The sequence below is a fragment of the Mya arenaria genome, chromosome 2 (assembly GCF_026914265.1).
Source record: "Mya arenaria isolate MELC-2E11 chromosome 2, ASM2691426v1".
NCBI lineage: Eukaryota > Metazoa > Mollusca > Bivalvia > Myida > Myidae > Mya > Mya arenaria.
In genome coordinates, this window is record NC_069123.1 from 1,656,091 (window position 1) to 1,681,983 (window position 25,893).

At 33.9% G+C, this 25,893-nt stretch overlaps 1 protein-coding gene across 7 annotated transcripts in view; it reads left to right on the top strand.

The window, feature by feature from the left end:
• LOC128225070 (solute carrier organic anion transporter family member 4A1-like) overlaps positions 1 to 25,893 on the top strand; it is a 102,479-nt gene that overhangs the window by 56,927 nt on the left and 19,659 nt on the right. For all 7 annotated transcript variants that reach the window (XM_052935083.1, XM_052935082.1, XM_052935085.1 and 4 more), the window contains one exon: positions 3,402 to 3,854. In XM_052935083.1, coding sequence (XP_052791043.1) covers positions 3,504 to 3,854 — 351 coding nt within the window. In that variant the 5' untranslated portion in view covers positions 3,402 to 3,503. The remainder of the gene's footprint in view (positions 1 to 3,401; positions 3,855 to 25,893) is intronic.

Consider the following 25,893-nt stretch of genomic DNA (forward strand, 5'->3'; position numbering starts at 1 on the left):
GGGTTGGAGAGCCCAGCCCGGGCGGTATTCATAAAACATCTTAAGTTATTTCTTAACTAAAGTCAATTTCCTAAAGTTTTTGTAGTCAAATTAAAATAAAAGTATCAAAGAAAATTAAGTGTTGAAGATATTTTGAAGTTATTATATCATATGATAATTAAGTGAGATTCTTAACTAATAAAAATGAAAATCAGCCCACCAAACTCATATGTTAAATGAAGAGTTTTACCATCAAGACTAAATTTACCACAGGGGCAAATATGTGCAGATAACCAAAATACCCACAAGGGTCAATTTACCCTCAGGGAGGGGGAGGCTAATTTGCCACAAGTCTGCAGGTGGGGTAAATTTACCACCCTGGGTTTCTCATGTCATATAAACGCAATACATGTTTACAAACAGCCTCCCAAGACACATTGTGAAATGACAGGCATACATTTTACAATAATTTTTATTATCAGTTTGGACATTTAATGTCAAGAGGCACAAAATGTGTTTTGATTTACCCATGTTTTTGTCCAGATTTGTTTATCATTCTCTTGTCACCTGCAGATTCTTCAGAGGTTGTAACAAGGGTTTCTTCATGGTTTTCATTGGCAACATTATCCTTGGCCACTTGACATTGACACAATTCAAAGTGGCACAATGATATGGGTTTTTTTACCCATGTTTCACCTTGATTTTTTTTGTTTTACTAATCATTTCCCTTGACATCAGAAGTATTTTCAGGTGTTGTAATCAGGTATTCTTCATGTTTTTCAGGGACAGCTTTATCATTGCCCACTTGGTGTTGTCAGCTTTCAGTGTCAGCCACAAGATTTGTTTTGATTAACTAAATTAACCTGATTTGTTTTTTTGTTTAACAATCATTAATCTTCATTGTCATCAGAAGTATCCTCAGGTGTTGTATTATGAGGCATTCTGGCAACTTTATCATGTAGCACTTGGGAGTTCTTATGATTTAGCTGTAGGTTTTCGTAATTTGCTTTGTTTTTTCATAACTACTTTTGTCATCAGTGTTATAAGTGAGGTATTCATTACTTTGCAAAGGCAACATTATCATTTTAGCCTCTTGAGTCGGGTCATTGTTGGTTGCTTATGATTGCTTACAACGAAGTCATGGAAATAAATCAATTTCTTGTTCAAGGTTGTGTTTTTTAATGCTCATAATGGAAGTTGTGGAACACCATATGTATGTGAATGATTGACTACATGTATGTTCAAAATTACAACTGAGTCTAACATTCATTTTAAACTTTTATTTGTAGTGATTGGTTCACTGATACTAGCAATAATCCTTGTGCGTTCGTCCATGGAATTTTGAATTTTTTGGAATGTACACATACCCGGATGACAAAGTAAACAATAAGTAGTCCACACATCGAGGGGTGAAAGCGAAAAGGTTCTATCTGCTTCTTTATTTAATGTCACTTAGAACCTTTTCGCTTTCACCCCTCGACATACAAGTTACCCAAAAAAGTTATGTTTTGAATCTTTGGCAATGTACAAACACCTACATGACAAAGTAAACAATAAGTAGTCTACATATACAAGTTACCCATACTTGTTATGTTTTGAATCTTTACAATGTACTGGATGACAAGAACACAATAATAAGTCTACAAATACAAGTTGCCCTTACAAGTTATGTTTTGAATATTGTGCAATGTACACACACCTGCATGACAAATTACACAATAAGTAGTCCACACACACAAATAACCCTTACAAGTTATGTTTTGAATATTGTGCAATGTACACATACCTGGATGACAAATTACACAATAAGTAGTCCACACACACAAGTTACCCATACAAGTAATGTTTTGAATCTTGTGCAATGTACACATACCTGGATGACAAAGTACACAATAAGTAGTCCACACATACAAGTTACCCAAACAAGTAATGTTTTGAATCTTTTACAATGTACACATACCTGGATGACAAAGTACACAATAAGTAGTCCACACATACAAGTTATCCATACTAGTTACGTTTTGAATCTTGTGCAATGTACACATATCTGGATGACAAAGTGCACAATAAGTAGTCCACGCATACAAGTTACCCAAACAAGTAATGTTTTGAATCTTTTACAATGAACACATACCTGGATGACAAAGTACACAATAAGTAGTCCACGCATACAAGTTACCCAAACAAGTAATGTTTTGAATCTTTTACAATGAACACATACCTGGATGACAAAGTACACAATAAGTAGTCCACGCATACAAGTTACCCAAACAAGTAATGTTTTGAATCTTTTACAATGAACACATACCTGGATGACAAAGTACACAATAAGTAGTCCACACATAAAAGTTATCCATACTAGTTACGTTTTGAATCTTGTGCAATGTACACATATCTGGATGAAAAGGGCACAATAAGTAGTCCACACATACAAGTTACCCATACTTAGTTATGTTTTGAATCTTTACAATGTACTGGATGACAAGAACACAATAATTGATTCACGAATACAAGTTACCCACACTAGTTATGTTTTGAATCTTGTGCAATGTACACACACCTGCATGACAAAGTTCACAATAAGTAGTCCACACATACAAGTTACCTATACAAGTTATGTTTTGAAATTTGTACAATGTACACATATCTGGATGACAAAGAACACAATTAAAGTAGTCCACACATACAAGTTACCCATAAAAGTAATGTTTTGAACCTTGTTTAATGTACACACATCTAGATAACAGTGCATGATAAGTAGTCCAAACATACACACTAGCATTGTTCTTGACTCTTCAAGGTCACTTTCTAAGGTCAATAACCCTGATTCATAATTTTGGTGTTTGGGGGTATTCATTACTTACAGTGACACATTTTTGTTGTACTATTGTCAAGTTACAGCTGAAGCTTGACAAGGTCCTTCTGCATCTTTGATTACAGTGTACATCAGCTTCTTCCTCATATTCTGTACTTTTCCTTCCTTCTTCTTTGTAAGCTCTGCTATCAGACCAGATGAAGCAATTAAACCAGGCCATAACTTACAACTACATAAGCCCGAGGTCATGGACTTGAAGTGCAAGCACTTTGGTTTTCCAGTGGTTTTCCTCTAGTTTTAACAACCAGTAATAACCCAGACGGTGTCCTGAAGTGACCCACCAGGTCAGTGTCAGGTTAACCACAAAATTGTCTCCACTAATTACCATTAAATTGCATTGTTTGGGAGGGCTTCCTAAGCTTATTAGAGTTGCAAATGTCTTAACAAGATGTTTTCGCTGTGCCTCTGGGGATTTGGAGGGTAGAGATAAAGTTTAAATCTCCTCAGTTCATTTAGAAGGGCTTTAAAGCTTTTATACTCTCTTTATGTTTGCTAAAGCAGTTGTAAAACTATTGTTTATAAATCCTTTAACATTTTCTATTTACAGGTTATCTCTGATGATAAGAGTTCAAGCAGACGACAGCTTAAGTTGAGTTGACCAATCAGCTTTAAGTCTACCCAAGGATTGACCAATCAACAGGCAGAAAAAATGGCTATTCTTAAATCATCTACTAATCAGGAATATCACTCTATACCGCAGCGTGAAGATCTCAATTTGGATTTAACCAAAAATGGTGGACCACCCCAGTTTAGTGATAAGACACACATAATGGCTGAAAGTGGTAAAAATGGCAATATTCCGCAAATTGTGCATCAGACTTACAAAGATAATGCAACTGCGCAAATAAAAAAGGATGACGCGGATAAAGATGTTGATGTGTACGATGATATGTCGAAGGAACACAGATGTGGGTGGGGTCCATTCTCACCGCGGATGTGCCAGCGATTTAGGGACCCCAAGTGGATATGCTTCTGGCTGTGCTGGGCTGGTGCCATTCAGGTGGGTTAAATGTTGTGGGTGACCAGTGTGTGGGGATAAGCCCATGACTAAAAGTAAAAAAAAGTTAATGAATGTCAGAGCTTTTAGAACTTTTAAGTGGATCTAGTTGTAATTCTGATGGAGTGGGCCATTCAGTTGGGTTAAATGTAAGGTTCTAGTTTATGTGCTTATAAGCCCATGAAAATACATTTTGCCCAAAATTCATAGCAATTTAAGGCTTAATTAATACTGTTACAGATATATAATTCAAATATTTTTTTTACGAAGCATTTTAATTTCTAAACTTTTAAATGTGAATTAAATGGACTGACTTTAATTTATATTTTGCTGAGTAAAATTCCCAAAAGGAACATAATTATGTTGACAGTGTAGACTCTCTAATATACATGTATAATAATGAGTTGGTCTTATTTGTTTGAGATTTGTGATGCAATTTGCAAAAAAACAACAACCAAAGAGGACAATGATGTAGATTTGTTTATTTTTTAATGTCAATAAACAAAGAGACATTAAAATGTTAAAATTAAGCTTTAAAAAATAAGCATATGTTTTTATTTATTTGCAATTTATTAAAAATATATATTAAGAATTAAAGATTATGTAATACTACTGCATATTCTGTCTTAATAATATCTGCTTTTAAACAGTACATCAAATATATACCAGAAGCATAAATTTTACAGATAAGTACGCAAAGACTTCTGTTTTTGAAACTTCTGTTTTTGAATGGTCAATTTGCAGCAGATAAGGCGTAGGTGAAAAAAAAGATGGCAACAAATTACAGATGTATAGGGTTACTTGAATTTGAAGGACTCTTGGTGCTACTTCGGAATATGTAGGTTAAGGGTCTATTTTGTGTTTGATACACTTAACTGCAATCTTATCTTAAGGTGAAAACAAGATTACTAAAGATTATTTGATAGCAAAAAGCCTTGAATTTATAGAAAATAAATATACAGTTTCATTATTGCACTTAAGCTTTAAAGCTGCACTCTCACAGATTTACTGTTTTGACAACTTTTTTTATTTTTCGCCTAGAATGAACCAATTTTTGCATAAATATCTGCAAACCTGTGATATATGACTGCTGACAAAATATCAGATCGCAAACTTACATATTTCAGTTAAAAAAAATAATGTTTATGGCTTAAAGCGTTAATAACAGTTAAAGAAAAAATGCATAAAGCATCAATTTTTTAACTTAAATATAAAAATCTGCGGTCGGATTTTTTGTCAATAGTCTTATATCACTGGTTTCCATGCATTTTGGCATAAATTTGCTCTTTCGAAGACAAAAAATAAAAAAAGTTGTCAAAACGTTCAATCTGTGAGAGTGCAGCTTTAACAAGCTCCATGATAACTTTAGTGTTGTTGCCAATGTCACTGTGCAAACACCTTCACTGTTTACCGTATTGGATCGAAATTACAGGGGATTTTTCCCCGCTGGGGATATGGCGTGTATGCCATTCCTTGAAAACTGTTCAAGATATATAAGATGAAAATAGGTACACATATTAACTATGAGAATACCCACATAACAATAGTGTGGAAATTTATTAAGTTCATTGCTCTTCTGTCCATTATGAAAAACAACAACAATACAGCAGACAAGCAAGCTTTGGTGTCTGTTTTTAGCACTTCTTGTTTGGCATTCAGACCCTTTTAAATGCATGTTTACGTAATAATCAAAATATGATTATGCAGACAAGGTAAAACAATTATACTTCCCAAATTCTGTCAAGTGCTGACTTTTTCGTATGTAATTTATATTCTTGTTGATGGCTCATTAACAGTTTAGTAGGAGGGAATGAGATTTATATCCTTAGTGTTGTTTTTTTATTCGGCTTGAAATGGTGCCAAACTTCGCCTCCATTCACAGTCCCAAAGGGTATACTATGCAGTCTAATTCTCTTAAAAAATCTTTAAACCAAGGATTTTAAAGCTGCACTCTCACAGATTGACCATTACAACAACTTATTTTTTATTTCAAACTTTAAGGCATTTTCAAGCAAATAGATGGAAAACCCCATTGCGTCTGTCTCTCAGATTAGATTTGGGAGCAAATAAACAGCAGCATCATAGATGTTTACTAAGTTAAAATTGTACCTTTTTCTTTATATATATTCAATAATTTCATTAACTGTTTTATTTACCCGGTAGAAGGTGTTATGCATAATGTATAATCTGCATTTTGAATATGGGAACTTTTGTTAGTTTTGAATAATGAAAACACCATTTTAAAGCACAGTTTAACCAAAAAATATAATAATTTAAAATTGAACTCTTAAGGCCCGAATTCAAAAATAGTTAGTTTGCGGTTCCTCTTCCCTTAATTAAGAGAGTGGTAAGGTGGTTAAGGATTTTTTTCAAATTGTATTTCTTTTATCTATACTAATATAGACTTTTTGCTACTTATTAATGGCCCATGTGGCAAAAAGATGAGATAACATTTTTTGAAAATGCATACGGCAAAAATTTTATTGAGTCAGTAAGGATAACCACAAACATTTTTTAACGATGGCCTAAGTTTACATATTTAAAGATAGTCCTATAAGTCGCTTTTGTTATTGTTATGCCCTAATTATACTGGAAGTTGTATAAATTGTGAATAGAATTGTTTATGTTTTAAATGGTTTTCATTATGTTAATATAGGTGTTTGTTTATAGAGGCTACAGTGATTTTAAGTTGACAGACTGACATTTAAATGACGTCTATCTAGTAATATATTACCAAGATTGGTAATAAACTATCTATTAAAACATTAAAAATCATATTGTAACATTATTTCCATAGGAAATATATATTTATCTATATATAAAAACAAATCATCTAGTGTAACGTCCTTCGAATTTTACAGCTTTATTAGTAATCTAACTTAGACTGATTAAAAAATAAATATGGACTGTATATAAATTTAGTAGAGCTAAAAATGGCCGGCTTATATATAATAAGCAGTTGTCTTTCCTCAAGTACCCTAGGATTTAAATTATTTCATATCTAGGAGAGAATTATTTTTTTTAGACACTTATTATAGCACTTATGAAATCTCTCCCAAGTACCAAACCTTTCGTAGAATTCTTTATAAACAGGGCCCCTGGTGACTGAAGACTTAAAACATTCTGATAAGCATTTAGGCTCTTAATTGATGACAATAACTTTATCAATTATTTTGTTAGATTTATGAAAAACAATGCCCATAATTACATAATTAATTAGACATTTCTCTGAAAAGGGAAATTAAAGTACTAGAAAATCATATAAATGAAAAAAATTAACGACCTCTTATATTGCGAAAATCTTTTGTTGTTGGGAGTTTGAAGTGTTACATCGAGGGTTCGCAAGTGGCGCCACTTGTTTACCTGGTTGTGTGTCTGTTAGTAAAGAACCTGTTTTTTTGTTTTTTGTTTTTTAATTAAGAGACATAAGTGTTGCTGAATAACGATTACGTCTGCTTGCCTTGAATATCTGTTTCAAAAAAAGAGACTTAACATCTGGGTCTGGATTGTTAAAGTCAGGTATTCTTTTGTATGAATGCACAAGCACCAAGAACGGCATGAAAGCTGGTAATTAGTCGCTGGCCAGAAGGCAGGGACTCTTTATTATTTCTTTTTCATGTGCTTTTTTAGACTTTAAATAGTGATAAGCTCTTTGATATTCACATTAAACCTGATTTTAATTTTCAAAATCAATTTTTAGTATGTATTTTGGCTTATTAAAATACTGGCTTAAACTCAAGCCTGTTAAAGAAGTTTTGAAAAATTTGGGCCAGATGATTTCAATCATTAAACTTAACTTTTCAATAAACTTTGACTTATAATTGCCTTGATAGTTTAAACGGTTATATGTTGTTGTTTTTTAAATATTTGTTTATATATTATTGTTTATTTACAAATTGTTATGTAATATATTGGATAATGCTATGGTGTCTGTATTTTTTTATTTTTTTTTAATAGTTTAATAACAATTAATTACTGTCCTTGATTTAAAATGCAGAATGCATATAGATATAGTAGAGCAGATTAGATTGGCAAAAGAAAGTATTGGAACATGCAGATATTATATTCCTTGTAATTGACTCAAGTCTGTACTTTGTTAATGTAATCTTAATGTTAATTAAAGACCTCTACATTGAAACACTGTGATTCACAGTTTTCCGGGGACATTTTGATTCTGTGCACGAATTTTATCTTGTTGTGTATTTTGTTGCTTGTTTCTTTACCTAAACAATATCAGTGTGTGTATACCACGTGATAAATTGCGTCATAAATGCTATGTTGGAAGGCAATATTTTGCTTTGAATGAAGACTTGACAAACAAAGATATCTTTACTAGTTCTTCACCATTTGAAAAGAAACCTAGCACAGTCTACTTCACTAACGTACATGCAGAGCCCTGCCTTCGGTCGTTTACCAGAGTTTGATTGAGAGTTTAGTTTCTTAAAACACTTTGACAATCCTTTTCACAATACTGCCGCCTTATGTAACACTAGTACTGTCAAAACATTATTTTGGAAACAGGTTTGCCGTCAGTTTGAGAAAACTAATCACCTAATCAAACTCGGTAATAAAACAAAGACGGGGCTTTTTAAGCAGCAATAGACTGCACTTTGTTTCATTTAAAATGGCAAAGCAAAATAATTATTATCTTTTTTCAAAGTCTTCATTCCAAAAAAATATTGCCTTCCGAGGTAGCATTTATGACATTATTTATCATGTGGTATACACACACTGAATATCTATTAAACAGACAAAGACTGTTGTACATGTATAATTGAGTTTCACATTCACCATTGTATTATAATTTATTTATAAAGTCCTTTATAAAATTTTGGATGAACAACAAAAATATTAATATTTTAAACAAATGCTATGTGTTGTTTGAGGATAGTTTACTTCCTGTAAATTAATTCAGCTTTCGACTCTTTTCATGCCAGACAAGATCTCTTTGTTAATTTTTGTATATAATCTATATTTAAAATGTTTATGAAAACATTAACTTCCTTAGGCCAAAAAAAATGAAGGTATGTTTAGGGTTACTGTACAGACTGCATTTTTTTATGAAAAAAAATTAAATTAGAAATGAAATTGTTGATCTAAAAAGGTCCAAGGTGGTTATAATGCAGGTAATAATTCTGACCTAAATTGAGAAGAATTAGTATAAATCAAAGATGCTGTTTGCCATGCCAAAAAATAAAATGAAAAATCACTACCAGTGCTATACAGACTGGGCATATTGTTTTAGGCTGAACCAGAAACTAATATTTTTAACTTTTTTTATTTAAAGGCCTCATGATCAGCCATAACAACTGTGCATTGCATTCAAATTGTGCTATTAGCTCTTAAAGCTGCTCTCTCACAGATTGACAGTTTTTACAATTAAAAAAAAACGGTCTTAATATCAAGTGATTTTGGCATCTGACAATTCAGATTTGCCTTCAATGCAGTTCAACCTCAGAATAGAACAGATCTAAATTGTTTGGAAAATTGCAGAAAATTTCATTTTCTTAAAGGATAAGTAATGCTATTAACCATAATGAAACATCAATTTCCGAACATAAATATTAAAAATTGCGATCTGATCTTTTATCAGCTGATTTTTATCTCTGGTTTTCAGACATTTACGCTAAATCTGGCTCATTCCAATACAAAAACATGAAAAGTTGTCTAAACCGTCAGTCTGTGAAAGTGCAGCTTTAAAACTGACAAAGTAATTATATGTTTTAAGGGACATTTAGCACTGTATGATGAATTTCTCTTGTACATTAACATGACAAATGTATCAATATTTGGCACTCTACCTTTCATTTCAAGTCATTTACTATAGACCATTAGCACATTCATGACAAAAAAATCAGCATTTCCAATATTTCTACCAGCCATTTGGAACACACATATACTGTTTATGACGAAAATGCAACATTCCCAGTTACTCACTCAGAACTTGCCGAGCATTTACCAGGTGATCATCGCAATCAATTGTCAATCAGGGAGGGAATGGATTCCTTCCATACCAGCTGTCGAGGGTGATTATTAACAGCATTTCGGTCATATTTCACCAATTTATTCTCCCCTCCACACTTGTTTTCTTGTCCAGAGTGGATATTACCCCTGTAATGGCAGTCTGTTGATATGTTTTTGGATGCTTTTGAGTGTTTTGTGGTGATTAGTATCACCTCTTACTAGAAAATAGTTAGACAGTTGACTGACGGGTTTTAAGGTGTTTAAACCTGGTAATGGTAGTCCATTGACCTGTTTTGGAATGTATTAAGCATTTATAACAGTGATTAGTACAACCTCTTACCAATCAAGCAGTTCGTGGACAGGATTTTAGGTGTTCTGACCTCGTAATGGTAGACTATTGTCATGTTTTTGAGTGTTTTAGTGGTGATTAGTACCAGTGCTTTCTTGCAGACGGGCAGTTGACTGACAGGTTTTTGGGTGTTTTGACCTTGTAATGGCAGCCCATTGACATGTTTTGGGATGTTTTTAGGTGTTTTGTGGTGATGCCAGTATGATCTTTGAAAGAATGCACAGTTGTCATGACAGGTTGTAAGCTTGTCTGTCAAGTTCTCTAAAAGATTAAAGCAGGGCTCACACCATGACTTTAATGGACTGATGTTTACTGTCATTGATTAAGTAATGTACAGTTTGCCTTAGTTGGAAACAGTTGATCGAGGTATTCGGCCCTTAGCTTTCGAAGAAGAATGGCTGCATGAAGGGACAATGGATATAAAGCAAATCAATCAACTCTGGTTAAATTTGGCTGATATGTACGCCTCTAAGCTCTATTTTTGAAGAAGAATGGCCGAAGGTTGGATTAATAAAAACAGAGCAAGCCCACCAACTCTGATTCAATTTGGTTGAATTGTAGCCCTTACGCTTTCAAATAAGTACGGCTGGTGGCTCAAGATTTAGAGCAGGTCCACCAGCTTTGGCTTATTTGGGTGAGTTGTTCCCCTTAGTTCTCAAAGAAAAATCATATGTGAATGGACCATCAACTGGCATACTTTTTTGTAATGATTTTAGACTGCTCCTTACAAACAAGTTGTTAATTATGAAATCACAAGACAAATTTATCTAGACATGTTGTTGGTTCTTTTCCCTGTTATGAGGTGATTAGTGTAATACAGTTTAATTATGTATGAGGCTGTAATGCACACTTCTCAGAAATGACATATCCTGAGTGAGTCAGTTAATTACATCATTTATCTTTATATCGTCTTTGAAACTTATCCGCATTAATTTTGACAATTGAAGGTAAAAATGTTCATGGAAGGCATTTTCTTGGCTTCGAAAAGAGACGAGTGTCGTTCTTTTTGGCATACAAACTGTAAGACTGAAGTAGCTTTTGACTTTCTGAGATCAAGAGTTTGTTTTTTTGTGGGTAATCAGAGACTCTCAGGACTTGGAGATTGATCAGTTCAGCATTATGATACATTTTAGAAATGTTATTTTCAAAGCAGGTGAAACATTTTTTTCTTTTAAACATCAGAATGAATGGCAGCTGTCCGTAATATTTGTTTCATTACTTGGATGTATCATTTTCTTTTCTAACATGTGTTTGGACCAAAAATTATTAAATGAATGGGTTTTTTTTAGCATTTTTGATAAGGGGTATTTTTGTACATAATACACCTGTTGGTTTCTGGCCCATTCTTTCATATTTCAATGTTGCCTTCATTGTTACTCACTCACCCACACAAAGACTAAATTTCTTAGAATTTGTTTTGTGGAAATATTATGCTAGGGTGATTATCCACTGTGGACTGCTCATAAAGAAATAGCTGTCATTCTTTTGTTGCTTGACATTTTTGAGAGTCAACATATATTTTCATTTACTGGTCCATTTTCAGGAAGAAAAACAGTTGAGGTATTGTCATGATTTTTGCCCATGAACATTAGCATTAGGCGAGAAATATGGCTTGGCCAATACTCTGCAAGTATTATTATTAAGCGAGAACACATGTTATTAAGCTTAGTGAAAATTTGTATTTTTAGCTTATCTGTTTTTAGGAAAAAAAACAACATTTCTATAACTCTGACTTAAACATTTGGCAAGTTATGCCCCTTTTTCGACTAACATCCATTGTGCTCTTCTTTTGTGTAGCAAGCCCGAGTCTGATATTTGTTAAGTTATGCCCCTTTTTTGACTGGCATCCACAGTGCTCTTTATTTTGTGTAGCAAGCCCCATAACACTGAGTCTGATAATTGTCATTAGTTTTGCCCCCTTTTTAAACTGGCATCCACAGTGCTCTTTTTTTGTGTAGCAAGCCAGATAACTTTGAGTCTGATAAATAATTGTCATGTTATGCCCCTTTTTTGACTGTTGTCCACAGGGCTATTCTTTTGTGTAGCAAGCCGCATAACTCTGAGGTATAATTGTCAAGTTATGCCCCTTTTTTGACTGGCATACATTGTGCTCTTCTTTTGTGTAGCATTAAAGCCCCATAACTCTAGTACTTTTAATTGTCAAGTTATGTCCCTTTTCCCCCCAGTGTCTGCATTGCTCTTCTTTTGTGTAGCAAGTCCCATAACTCTGACTTAAATAATTGTCAAGTTATGTCCCTTTTCCCCCCGGAGTCTGCATTGCTCTTCTTTTGTGTAGCAAGTCCCATAACTCTGACTTAAATAATTGTCAAGTTATGTCCCTTTTCCCCCCGGAGTCTGCATTGCTCTTCTTTTGTGTAGCAAGTCCCATAACTCTGACTTTAATAATTGTCAAGTTATGTCCCCTTCCCCCCCCCCCCCGGAGTCTGCATTGCTCTTCTTTTGTGTAGCAAGTCCCATAACTCTGACTTAAATAATTGTCAAGTTATGTCCCTTTTCCCCCGGAGTCTGCATTGCTCTTCTTCTGTGTAGCAAGTCCCATAACTCTGAATTTAATAATTGTCAGTTTATGCCCCTTTTTCTACAGAAAACAACAATAGACATTTTAGGGTTGGCATTCACTATGCACCCTCCTATTTATTTTTGCAAGCCACATAACTCTGCGTATTATAATTGTCCAGCTATTGAGCCCCTTGATATAGATAATTATTTTGAAAAAGGTAACCATTTTTTTCTCATAATAATAATTTGGAAAAAAGTAGTGATATTTCTCAAGATAATTGTTTTGAAAATGGTAGCAACTCTTTTAAAGCATCTTTATTTTGCAGACAGCAGTTTATTCACAAGATAACAATTTGGAAATATTTTGATTGATAAAATGTCTTACTCTGTTTTGCTTTGAGATATTAGAGTTTTGTTTTATGCAACTGGCATTTTTGAGCATGATTGCAGACTATTGTAACAAATATTGGAAATTTTCAAGAGCTGAGTCTATTACTATAAGGCAAAAAAAAGTTCTTCCACCAGTAACTCCAAAAAATAGTGTAGGTAGGTAGCCAATACTTTTTTTGTATTATTTTTTGAGAACCGAGATAATGTATTAAACCAACCTATATTTAACTGACCTATTCCAAGGTAGATCACTTTTGCAGAAAATATTTTGAATATAAAAAAAATATTTTTCCCTTTTTCATTACGGTTAATTACGTCTTGGGAAGTGAAAAAAATAAATAACCTAGTCCCACATCTAACAATGTGAAAGCTTTAGACTTTTGCTTGGTGCTTCTGTTATTGCAATGTCGTTGCTGTTGGTATTACCTATGTATTACCTATGTCCTTTGCCAACTTCTCAAACAATCTGACAATTCCCTTATAAGCTAAGTACACTAGTTTTGATATGGTTAAAATTGTGTATATTTCTCCCTTTAAAGCTGCACTCTCACAGATTAACCAGTTTTACACATTTTTTATTTTTCAAAAAATCAGAACGTAGATTTTCATATTTCCATTCGAAATCTATGGATTAAACTGTAATTAACACACTAACAGTTTAAGAAAAATGCATAAAACATCAATTTTTGAACTTAAATATAAAAATCTGCAATCTATCTTTTTGTCAGCAGTCTTATATAACTTTCCATGGATTTTCGCAAAAAATTGGCTAATTCCAAGACAAATAAATAAAAAAGTTGTCCTTTCAATCTGTGAGAGTGAAGCTTTAAAGAATTTTGAAAATTTTAAAGGAAATGTGTATTACCGTATCAAGTATGTTTCATACATGCCATATCCCCCCGCGGGGGGAAAAATCCCCCGGAATTTCGATCCATCCCCCGGTCTCCCGGCGGGAGATAAAATCCCCCGGAATTTAAAAAAAAAAAAAATTGTTTTGTTTTGTTTTTTTGAAATTTTACATCAGGCAATAATGACAAAGTGAAACCACAGTATGTGAGTGAAACTCTCCAAAAGGAAACTTTTACAACAAGTGATCAATTAATTTGTAGTAATTATCAAAGGCAAAGAAATATTACTCTTTTGGAAGGAGAAAATTAATAATATTAATTCTATTCTCTTATTGTCTGAAAGTCATCAAAGCTGATAGAATTAAGCACAATTTTTTTAAAAACTTTGGAGGAAGGTAAATTTAATTTAATTGTCTCGAAAACATATTTTTCCAATGACATATTTTGTTCTGCAAGTGCATTACAGTATGACATGACAGTGTATCATAAAAATATGATAAATCATGACATAAAATAATTCTGTATAATGAAAAAGTTTAGAGGTTTTCAAAGCAAACTATATGTGAATACATTTTTTCATACTTGTGTCTAAAAATACTTTAATATTTCGCAAACTTAGACCTGCTAAAAAAATCCCCCTGAATACAACCAAAATCCCCCTGGATTTTCAGCCTTTTGAACAAATCCACCTGAATGGTCTCCAGAAAATATGGCATGTATGATGTTTTGGTTGACAAAAATCGAGTAATTTGGATTAGTTAAATATGATAGAAACCTGTTATGCTTATTAAAATATGTCCAGAAATTGAGGCCAGATGTTTGGTGAAATTTAATTTACTAAAAGAAAACAACTTGTTTCAAGGACAGTGGGAATTCATGGTTTAATGCGAAAAGGTTGTAACTGACATTTGATATAGAAGCCAATGGTACTTTTTCGCATCACCCCGTGAAATGCAACTTAGAAATGCTGACAACAGTAAATTTTCGTTAACTCATCTAAAATTGAATCTTGACATAATTGCGCTGTGAAATTTATTAAAGAAATTAATTTTAACAAGGAACAGAAAACAACAGATTTATTGACTCCCATAAATTATGCTCTCTCAAGAAATTTTGAAATTAGATTATTTTTTACCTCTCTGTCTGTCAAAATTCTAGTTATGATAAATAAGGATTTATAATTTGTTGTTTTTTAATTGAATTAAAAGTTGGTACTTAAATTGGCAGTTATTGTCAATAAATTAACAAAACTTAGGGAAATTGCCATCGGAATCAAATATTTGTGTGGAAAATACTTTAAAACACACTGAAAATTGTGTTTCAAGTGTATGAAAAATTTTGAAGCATGGAAACCCTTGAAGTTTACTGTAAAAGAGATGTTAGAGAGAGATACAGCCATATTTCTGATAAGCCCATGCAGGTGTAATATACTTCATATAGGGAACTGATAATGAGATAAACAAAATAGGTTGAAATTGTAAATGGGAGAAGCTTATATATTAATGGCTAGTTAATACTCATGCAGCTGTTTCTTATTAAATCTAAGTTTATACTACAATAGCTAATGGTTAAATTACAATTGGTTAGTCCTTTTTAATTGTATTAAGTAATAGATACAGTACGAGTTTTTCTTCAAAAGTGTCCTAGCTCTTACATACGTAAGAAGCAGTTTCGCTAGGATGGACACAAATTTTGTCCAAGGCGAAGCTTACACTGTCAGCTTACAACTGTAAGAAGACACTTTTTCAATAGCTCTGCTGGGGGTGTTTAGCGTATAACTCCGTTTAGAAAGTTGATCATCTGGCTATAAGTTTATTTCATGTGTATGCAGAGCTGATAAAAATACACGGGCCCTCTCGGTCACGTGCCGAAGCTGATAAAGTCTTCGATGTGATTAGCATGACTTGCATGCAAATATTATCTTTTATTTATTGTTCATGATAGACTAAACATGGAGCAAATATGTAATAAAATATTGCTACTTGAATGATAAGAAGAAGGTTATGTTTTATAAAAGATGCTACCATATCTCATGTTTATCTATGGTTTTGTAATGCCTGAGCATATCTCTGTGGTCTTGAACGGTAACCGATTTCATGTGCCGCAAATAACGCCTGTAAATCAATGTTTTGAGAAAACTTTCTTTTTGCTTTGCTTTTTTTTTCTATTCACATTTTGGTCATTATAACCATGATAGTCAATCACATTAGGCTTTTAAAGCAGCTATCTTTCTATTTGCTGTTGTCCAGCAACACTTCAACCTGCCATTGGTCATTTAAATTCTACAGTACAAGTTTTCATTTTTATTTTATCTTGCTTTTGGCCCATAACATATTACCTTGTAATTTTCTAATCACATTTCTGACTAACCATTGAGCAGTTTTGTAAACCCATTGGTAGTGGCTTATTACATTTCGCCTTGCCATTGTAAGACCCATGTTTTCCCTTGCCTTTTGTTAAATTACACTTAACTTTTCCATTTGTCAATTACACTAACTCTGTCATTTGCCGTTGACAGACTAGCCATTGGTCAATTATGCTTTTTATTGTCCAATTACAATTGACTTTACATCATTATACCTTGTCAATTGATGTTTACACTTCACTTGCCATTGACCAATAACACTTTACTTGCAAATGGATCATTACCTTTCACTTGCCATTGGCCAGTAACCTTTTATTTGCCATTTGCAACTGACACTTTACCTTACCATTGGCCAATAGCACTTCACCATGCAGTGGCCATTGGCCAATTGCACTTCTCTTGCCATTGGCCATTAACCTTGCCATTGACCAATTACACTAACTTCAAGGCATTTACACTTTTCATGTTACCTTGTCATTTAAGTTACACTTCACCTGGCCATTGGTCTATTGCACTACGCTTGCCATTGGCCATTTACACTAAACGTTCACTCACCCACGGTCACGGTCATCATAATGCTGATGATATTTGATTGCCATTGACCAATAACCCTTCACATGTTTACAATTTCACTTTCATTATTGCATTAATTGTGATTTACATTTCACTTGCCTTTGGTCAATTACTATTCACATGCCATTGGCAAGTACACTATATATACACTATGCCATTGCAAATTAAGATTTGACTTATTGGATAATTGCATTATTTGCCATTGTCCTTTTACCCTCTTCTTTGCTATTGGCCAATGACACTTAACTTGCCATTGTCCTGAATTGCACTTCACTTGCTTAAAGCCATTTACACATTTCATCATTACCTTACATCTATTTACTTGACATTAACCAATTACACTTCACTCACCATTGGGCAAATACCCTTTACTTGCCATTGGTGGATTACACTTCACCTGCTATTGGCCAAATATGCTTCACATTGGCATTGACCTGTTACACTTCACATTGCCATTGGTCAGTAATTTACCATTTAAATCTGGCCTTGGCCAGTAAAAATTCACCCTGCCAGTGGACATTTATAGTTCACCTTGCTTTTAGACAATTTCATGTCACTTTGCAGTTGATAATTACAATACATGGCAAGGTTTCACAAACCTTTTTAAATCATTTAAAATGATACCTGTGAAAAAGAGGAGAAAAACAAACTTTTCAGTAAGTCAATTATCCTCTTTTTTCAACACCAAATGGTTTCTATAAGTCTCAAATTTTATTTCCTGATTAAATTGACATAAATGACTCCATAGGTGTCACCTTTTTAGTTTTTGATGAATTATGTGTCTGTAGGTGGAGATAGAAGAATTAATGTCTTGAATGATATGACATTAAAGTTGATTGAAAAAGTTTAACATTACTCGCATTAAATGTTTTAAAAAGTTTACTTACGGCTGTTTGAATAATGTATAATTATTGTATTAATGCTAAGCTTCTCTATTTTTCGAGGAAGAAGAGTCGCTGTATTGTCATATATGTGGCCTTGTCAGCTTCGTCATGCATACACATCAAGCTTGGCCATGACTCGAAAAACTGTTCACGATATTTATTCAGATGGAACTTGGTACACCTGTAGTCAGAGACAATATGCGGCACATGTACTGCAAGGCCCATTACTCTGGTTTGAAAATATTTAATTCTTGTTTAAATTTTAATGGTCAGCTCAGTAAAAAGTTACTTTAACCCATTTCATACACAAATATTAAACATTGTTGTTGTTTTTTTTGGGCCAAGATTCATTTCATTTAATGTATTATTAGCTCATCGGATGAAACTTAGTCTGGTTTATTGTAATAACCTCGGCTACATTGGTGGTAATTAAAATGTGTCGTCATGGTGCAAATAATTTTAATTTGGCGATAACACAAATACAATTCCAAAATAAACTAAGTTACAGGGTGATGTTTCCAGAGATATTTCTATGTAAGGCTTTAGACCCATAGCTCTGGTTTTAATTAATGTAGAGTTATGCCCCTTGCATGCCTGAAAAAACAAATTGTAGAGCGTTCAGTCCATAGCAATCTTGTTTACATAATTCTGCACTCGTCACAAAAAAGCCACATATTTATAGATTAATGAAAATGAATGAATAATGAATTGTATTTATAATAAACAAACACATTGTTCTTGATTTTAAGTTGTTTGAAAGTGCTAATTGTTCTTCAATATATTTTTGTAATCATCATCATAAAACAGTTTCAGAAATTGTTTGAAATTAATTATAATATATTCTATACATGTTTTAGTAAAAAAAGTACAAGTGCATAATGATTATTTTCAGAGTTTAAGTTTTTTTATTTGATTAAAGCAATTTTTTTGCTTGAGAAATGAAGAATGTCACATTTCTGAGAAGTTTAGGTGCAAAAAAATAAAAGTAATTCTAATGAAAAAATGTTATACAAAATGTTATACAAGCTTCAATAGGATGTTACCGAGTTTTGCAATTTGTTAGATTTACGGATAAATATTTGCCAAAACATATCTACAATTCAATCAACCTGTTTCACCTAAGAAATTTTATTTTTTACAACCGAGATATTTTCTGATGTATTGCTCAAGAAATGGCATCTTTTGGGTCCAAATTAATTTTGAAGATATCTTTTAACCAGCCAGCGAAGCAAGTTAACTTAACGTGTCAGATTGATTGAACATTTGTTGGTATAAAATCTTTCTTCCATTGAAGATTTAAAGAACGATTTTCTTTTGCAGATTTTTTTTTTACGATCAGTCATTCACAATTGAAATGACTGCATATATTTACAATCGTAAAATAACTCAATTGTAGCAAACCAAAAAAAAGCAAAATGTTGCCGTCATTTAATCTATGAATGAGTAGTCCTTTAAAAAGAATTAGTGTTAGCCCTACACTGTCAGCCAATCAGGGGCGCTAGATTTTTAAAATGTTTCGTTTCTAAGTAGCTATTTGTGAAGAATCATTACTTATTTGTGAAGACGATTCTTCAGGATTAAGTAAAATGTCTTTACTGCGCATGAGCTTATAAGCCACGCCTACTGTTTGCATATGCAAAGGTGCAATTTCAGTGTCAAGGATGATTTAAATGATGTCACAATATCTTGCATTGATTGACAGGCTCATGGCTTAATTTTAAATGTGATCCAATTTGGGAGGGGCTAACACTAAGTCGGTTAGAATTTAGTAAGTAATTTCTTCGTGAATAAGAAAACATGGTCGCTCGACTTCCAAAGGTTACTTATTCACGAAGAAATTACTTAATAAACTCTAACCTTTTTTTAGTTTGGAATGTTCAAGCCTCTCATCATATTAAAATAATTTAAGCAGGAGTGTTGAGCCTGATGAAAAATTAGAAAAGGATGTTGAAAATTCCTCAAATCTTCTTGGAATACCTTCCCGTAATTTCTGACAATGTTCCGACAGTATTCAGTCTAGATTTCTGTTTGTTTTTACAAGGAGATGATTATATAAACACCTAAGATGATCTATAGGTTATGTAGTCATTACACTATTGCCTTTTTTCTGGGAAGTACTTTCCAGACAAGTGAGCCGGATTATTTGAGGGTTTAGAATCATGCCAGGAATTCTTTTCTCATTTGTTACAGAATAGATTGGTCTGTTGGGTGGGCATTTGAGTACAAAATGAATGGGATATATGTTAATAGATGATACCCAATAATTACTTTTCTATGTAATAGACTAATGCTCAAATGGTAAAATGAAATTGTTGATCTTATATATAGGACTGTTGTATGTTAACAATCTAATGGCCATGCGTGTATCAAGCGACAAAAAGTAATGTATTAATTACAGTATTACTCTGTGGCAAAGTGGTAAGTTACTAAGGGCATCCACTGACAAGCAGGTCAGTCGAAAGGTTTGAGCCCAACTATTGGCTTGATCTGGTATGGCCAGTAACTGACCAAGCAGCTATGAGTATTCAGATTGTTTTCCCCCCGGCAGGCATCCATCATATAGGATTAAGTAATCAAGAGTAAAGATCAACACCATTTATCAATCAAGGTATTTCATGAGTCCAACCTACTTGCCCTCAATAAACAGGGGTGCAATTATAATATACAAACACTTAATGTTATAGAGCATTACCAAAAATTGAATGGTGACAGATGGATAATTAAGCTACATTAGAAACTCCCTATGTCAAACTCGATGGATGTTCTCGATGTTCTGGTTATGTCAAACTTTTTCTGTTAAGTTATACACTTCTTGTTTTCTGGTAATATTGAATAGTCGTTATCTCAAAGTATCGATTTCTCAAGGTCCCTACAACTTTGACATAGCGAGTTTTGCCTATATTTTGGAGAGTGTTGATGTTGCATCGTGTTATGGAAGACGATGTCTAAAATGCACCTATCAATGTTTTGTCCAACCATTGTTGTACAAATCCCAGCCCTGGAGAAATATGTCAAAAGAGATGTTTCATGCATACAAAATACTAGCCAAGTTTCCCTGGGTGGTGCATTCTCCAGGGCTGTCAGAATCCCGCCTATCAGAAATCACCAACAATCTTAAGTCCGCTATATGCCCACAGCAGCTGACAACCAGTGGGGAAAACGTTGATACATGTAGGTGCACGATATTTACGTCTGCGTGCAGTAGCTTGAATATTACACTGAGATTATTCCCATGTATACCAGTCTGTTTTCTAGATGCATTCAAGTCTTTGCCGTTGGCATAATTATACACCAGATGCATTCATTTTCCTATTTATAATTGCTTAATGCATTACGCTAATCGTACTAATCTGATGCACCAAACTGCATCCCATCAATTACAGCTCGCTTTTCAGGAACAAATTCTGTCAGTCTTTTTGGACGATAAGAATGATTGATACCCTTGGATGCTATTCTGTTGTGTTTTTTTTCCTCCTTGAGTAATAGCAATATTGCATGGAACAAAATGTTTGTCAGAAGAGAATGCATTGTCTGTCAACAGTTTTAATTACAATGAAGAAAATTTAATCTGTAAGAAGTATTTGCTGAGTGACTGCCATTCCCTTGTGGATTTTGATTTGTTTAGATCATTGTTGAAGTGTCTTTCATACTCTTCCTCTTGAGATACCATTAGCAGTGATGATGTAACTTTCCTCCATTTTTTCTTTGGCATCATTGGAAGTCTGTTAGGTTCATTAGTAGAGTTGGGTTAATTTGCAATGCAGATCCATGTCAATAATGGGGTTAATTGCAAAATCTCTTGGGTCAATATTGTTTTGGGTTTTGTTGTTGTTTTTTAAATTAGCTCTAAAATTCAATTGCGCTTCAAGAGGGCTTTTTCTTCACAAGGAAGATGGCAAATTGGAATTTGTTTTAAAAAGTGTTTATTATAAGTAATTGTTTGTTAAACATGAGCATTGAATTAAATCTTTAGGTATTTACCCCACGAATAATTGTGCAAATTTTAGATGCCCGATATCCCGATATTATTTTGGTATAAAAAATTGAAAAGTTTTTGTGTGCAAAAATAAACAGAAAAAAAAAACATAATAAATTAACATATAGTTTTTTAAGCCTTCGAACGTTTTAAATTATTTCTTTTAAGTCAGATTTCAGTCAAAATAAAGAGCTTATTTACAAATTCTAATAACTTCATTTGATGATATACTTTTGGTCATATATTTTATGTTTTCCCTTCATGACCACCAATCAAACATAGTTGCCATGACTGGGAATCAAACCCGGGATGCCGCGGCCTTGGTGAAAAAGTGATGCGCTAATCACTGTGCTAACTGGACAACCAATAGCTATTTGAACACCTACAGAAATAATGTGGCTATTGTTTTATTACATAATTATTAGAACATATAATACATTCCACTGATATTCAGCACCTTTTTAATTAAGTAAAGTAAGCAAATTCCAACCAAAAATGCTCATCTTCATTCCTGAAATTCTTATACTATTTTAGAAAGTTTCCTTTCTGCCAAAAGCTTTTCATTTCTATTTTGCTTCACATTAATGTTTTGTATTTGGAATCGTTCATTGAGAACTTGTGTATTACATTTGCAGTTTGCGTCATGAGTCTGCTACTTACGTTATTTTTGTCGAAAGTAACATTATGAGGATTATATCAATTTCTTGATGCGAACGTTATAATAGCAAATAAAAGTTTTTATAAAGATTTTCAGAAACTTGAAGAAACGTTTATTTCCTTTGTGTTTAATCGTTTGGGCTTTAATAGTCTTTAAAAGTGTAATCAAATTAAGCTGTAATTCATAAATCATAAGGCTTATAGCAGTTTTAAATGCTTTCTGACTTGTTTTAGAAATAGCGAACTTTGGTAACAAGTTTCATGCAGATATATTCATTCATGCAGTCTAGTTTCAGTTTTTTTTTATCCTTAAAGCAGCACTCCCACAGATTGAATGTTTTGACAACTTTCTTATTTCTTTGTATTGGAACGAGCTTGAATTTTTGCAATAAAAATGCATGGAAACCAGTGATCATAAAACTGCTGCAAAACATCAGATCGCAGGTTTTCGCATTAATGATAAGAAATTGATGTTTTATGTATTTTTCTTAAAGCACTAGTAACGCTGTTAACCAAACATCATTAAAATATAACTTTTGAACGTACCTATAAGTATGAAAATCTGCGATCTGATATGTTGTCAGCATTCTTATATCACTGTTTTTCAGATATTTATTAAAAAATTGACTCATTCCAAGTTCCAATAAAAAGTTGTCAAAACAGTTAATCTGTGAGAGTGCAGCTTTAAGAGGTAAGTGTTTAGGTTATTAAAATGCGTAGGTTCTCTGATAGTAATCAGAGAGGCAGTGAAACAACACGTGTACATCTACATGTACGTGCAGCTATATACGTACAGGGAAATGTTGCTTTGAATTTAAAACTCACGTGCAAATATATCTGTAACACATCAGTTTCCTGACGTGCTGTTGTGCATAATTTTGACATGTACAGTATACAACTTACATAAACCTGGGCAAGTTACTGCACAAAATGAAGTCCACATATTTATCTACCAATACTAGATGTGTTTCGAAAGCAGAATGACAACTTAAAGAAGGAAAGATCAATTTCATGGTTTTGTAAACATTTTCGGTCAAGCAATATGAAAACCAAACATTACTGGGAAATTTCCGGAGTTTTCTTATTTAATCTGAATTATAGGCAGCTGATTATGTTTATATTTTTTATCAGCTGTTAACAGTTTTGGGTGTGGGGTTGTGAACTCGAGGCCATCTTTAAACAGTTGTTTGTTTGTAGTAGAGGTGGCCTCAGATTCAATTGGGAGGTAAGACAAGAATTGTTGCCAGATCTCGATGGGAATGCTGAGATTTATAGTAAAGATTTAGTGGAATTGGAATACTATAACCTACAACATCAGCCTTGTTTGCATTTTGTTATTTCCTTGTTCAGGTATATACAAACTGCTATAATAGATATATGAGATTTTATAAATGAGTTGCAATTTAAAATAAGCTGCAATGATGATACAAGTTCAAAACAAATTAATAAGTGATTTTGATAGGTCTGCGTAGCATAAAGGTCAAGGTCATTCTTGGTGTCATTCCAGGTCATTCTAGTATTTAATTCTGCTTTAAATGAAATGATTGAATATAAACTGCAGGTAAAATTAATATAAATATATATTTTTAAGATAGAATTTTATTATGTGTGTTTTTGAACTTACTGTATTTTCAAAGTAAATACTGGTTAAACTAAAATTATGTTAAAGGTCAAGGTCATATATCAATTGATTTTTTTTTCAAGGATCAGGCCTTTAACATGGGTAATGCACCTGCTTCTTTGTGCCTAATTCAGCCACTTAATGGAAGGCTAGTTTATACATGGAGAAAAATAAACACACATGTCTTGTGAACTCCTTGAGTGGCGGGTCTTATCAGAGGCAAGGTTGATCAAATTACCTAATTACATCTGGATTAAAAATCTGTGTCAACTAATTAATTTGCATTGATCAAGATAAGTTCATGAGATGGAAAAAATATGTAGAATTAGCAATTGCTTGAACTTTTCAGTAGCAAGGTTATTGAAAAAAACAACGTTTTATTCAGAAGGTGTTTTAAGCAGTAAAAACACAACTTTTTGTATATTTTTACCTCACACAACTTTTGGGATGTGAGTAATTTAATTTATAGGAAGGGGCATTTTTAAATAAATATTAATAAATTATGCTCCATTTCCGTGCAGGTGAAAAGTCGAAGGCGATGGTGCATTGTGAAACACGATAGACCTGCCTTAGTAATAAAATGTGTATGATGAGTTTTAAATGAAAATATCATATTTGACCGCTTGGGTATTAACTTAAATACTGTTTGGATACTATTTTATAGAAGTTGTACATATCTTGAGTATGCTATATTTGAAGGAGACTTTTTGTTTTCTTTTTTACCTCCTTTTTTTACCCCTACCTCGGAAAATTTGTGAGTTTGGTTTGTGGTCACCAAGCTGTAGAAGTGGGTTTTCCCTGGGTACTCCGGTTTCCCCCACAACACAAGACCTAACTCTTGCATAACATCGTGCAAATGAGAGTGATTAATATAATGTTGTAATAACTTACTTCACTGTCGTTGTAAAATAAATAAGTTTAAACTTAACTAAGTCTGAAACGAAAATCAGGAACGGGTTTGCGGGTATTCTTGAGGTTCAGTCGGGTACAGACAAACCGCCTATTTTTTTTATTGTGGCCTAATGTTAAAATAATTTTTAATGCAGATGCAGTAATTTTTGGTACACCTGTTATGAGTTTTAGGTTTTTTTTAGTGCTTAATGACTCAGTCACATAGCCCGGCCGATGAGGTTCCGATGAGCCAGCGATGCGATTTTCACCGAACACCGGCCAGACACCGGCCGGACATCCGTGGCGTTTGTTGCTTAAAACCGCATCGGTGGCAGCTCGGTGAAATTTTAACTTCGGAGCTAAATTTCACCGGGCTCTCACCGAGCTCCCTCATCGCAGCCCCATCGTAACCACATCGGAAAACACGTCGGCCGGTGCACGGCCGAGTATCGGCCGGTGTCCCGTGCATCTGAGACAACCAGAGGACGAGGTTTTTTTAACGGACACCGGCCGAACTCCGACCGAGCTCCGGCCGATGTTGGACAGAGCCTTGGAAAGTATAGTACCGGTGGCTGACCGATGTAAGGGACACCGGCCGATGCTCGGCCGGAACTCGACCGGAACTCGGCCGTAACCCGGCCGGATATCTCTGCTAGTATATATATATGGTCCGTTCCCTGCTGCTTGCACATCTTCGAGCACGGCTTGGTCTCGCCATGCACCCGCGATGAACTGGCCCTGCTCATCTTCCCGGTCGAGATCGGCATTCTGGATGTTGGGGTGACGAGTCCTCATGAGGTTGTGAAGGGTCATGCAGGCCATGACGGTCTTAGTAACTGTCGACGGTCTCATTTCCAGGGTTGTTAGAAGACGTCTGAAGCGATTGGCAAGTATACCAAACGCATTTTCAACCACACGGCGTGCCCTGGAACACCGGTAATTGAAGAACCGCTCGTCCCGTGCCAGGTGACGATGAGGGTAGGGCTTTAACATGTATTGCCGAA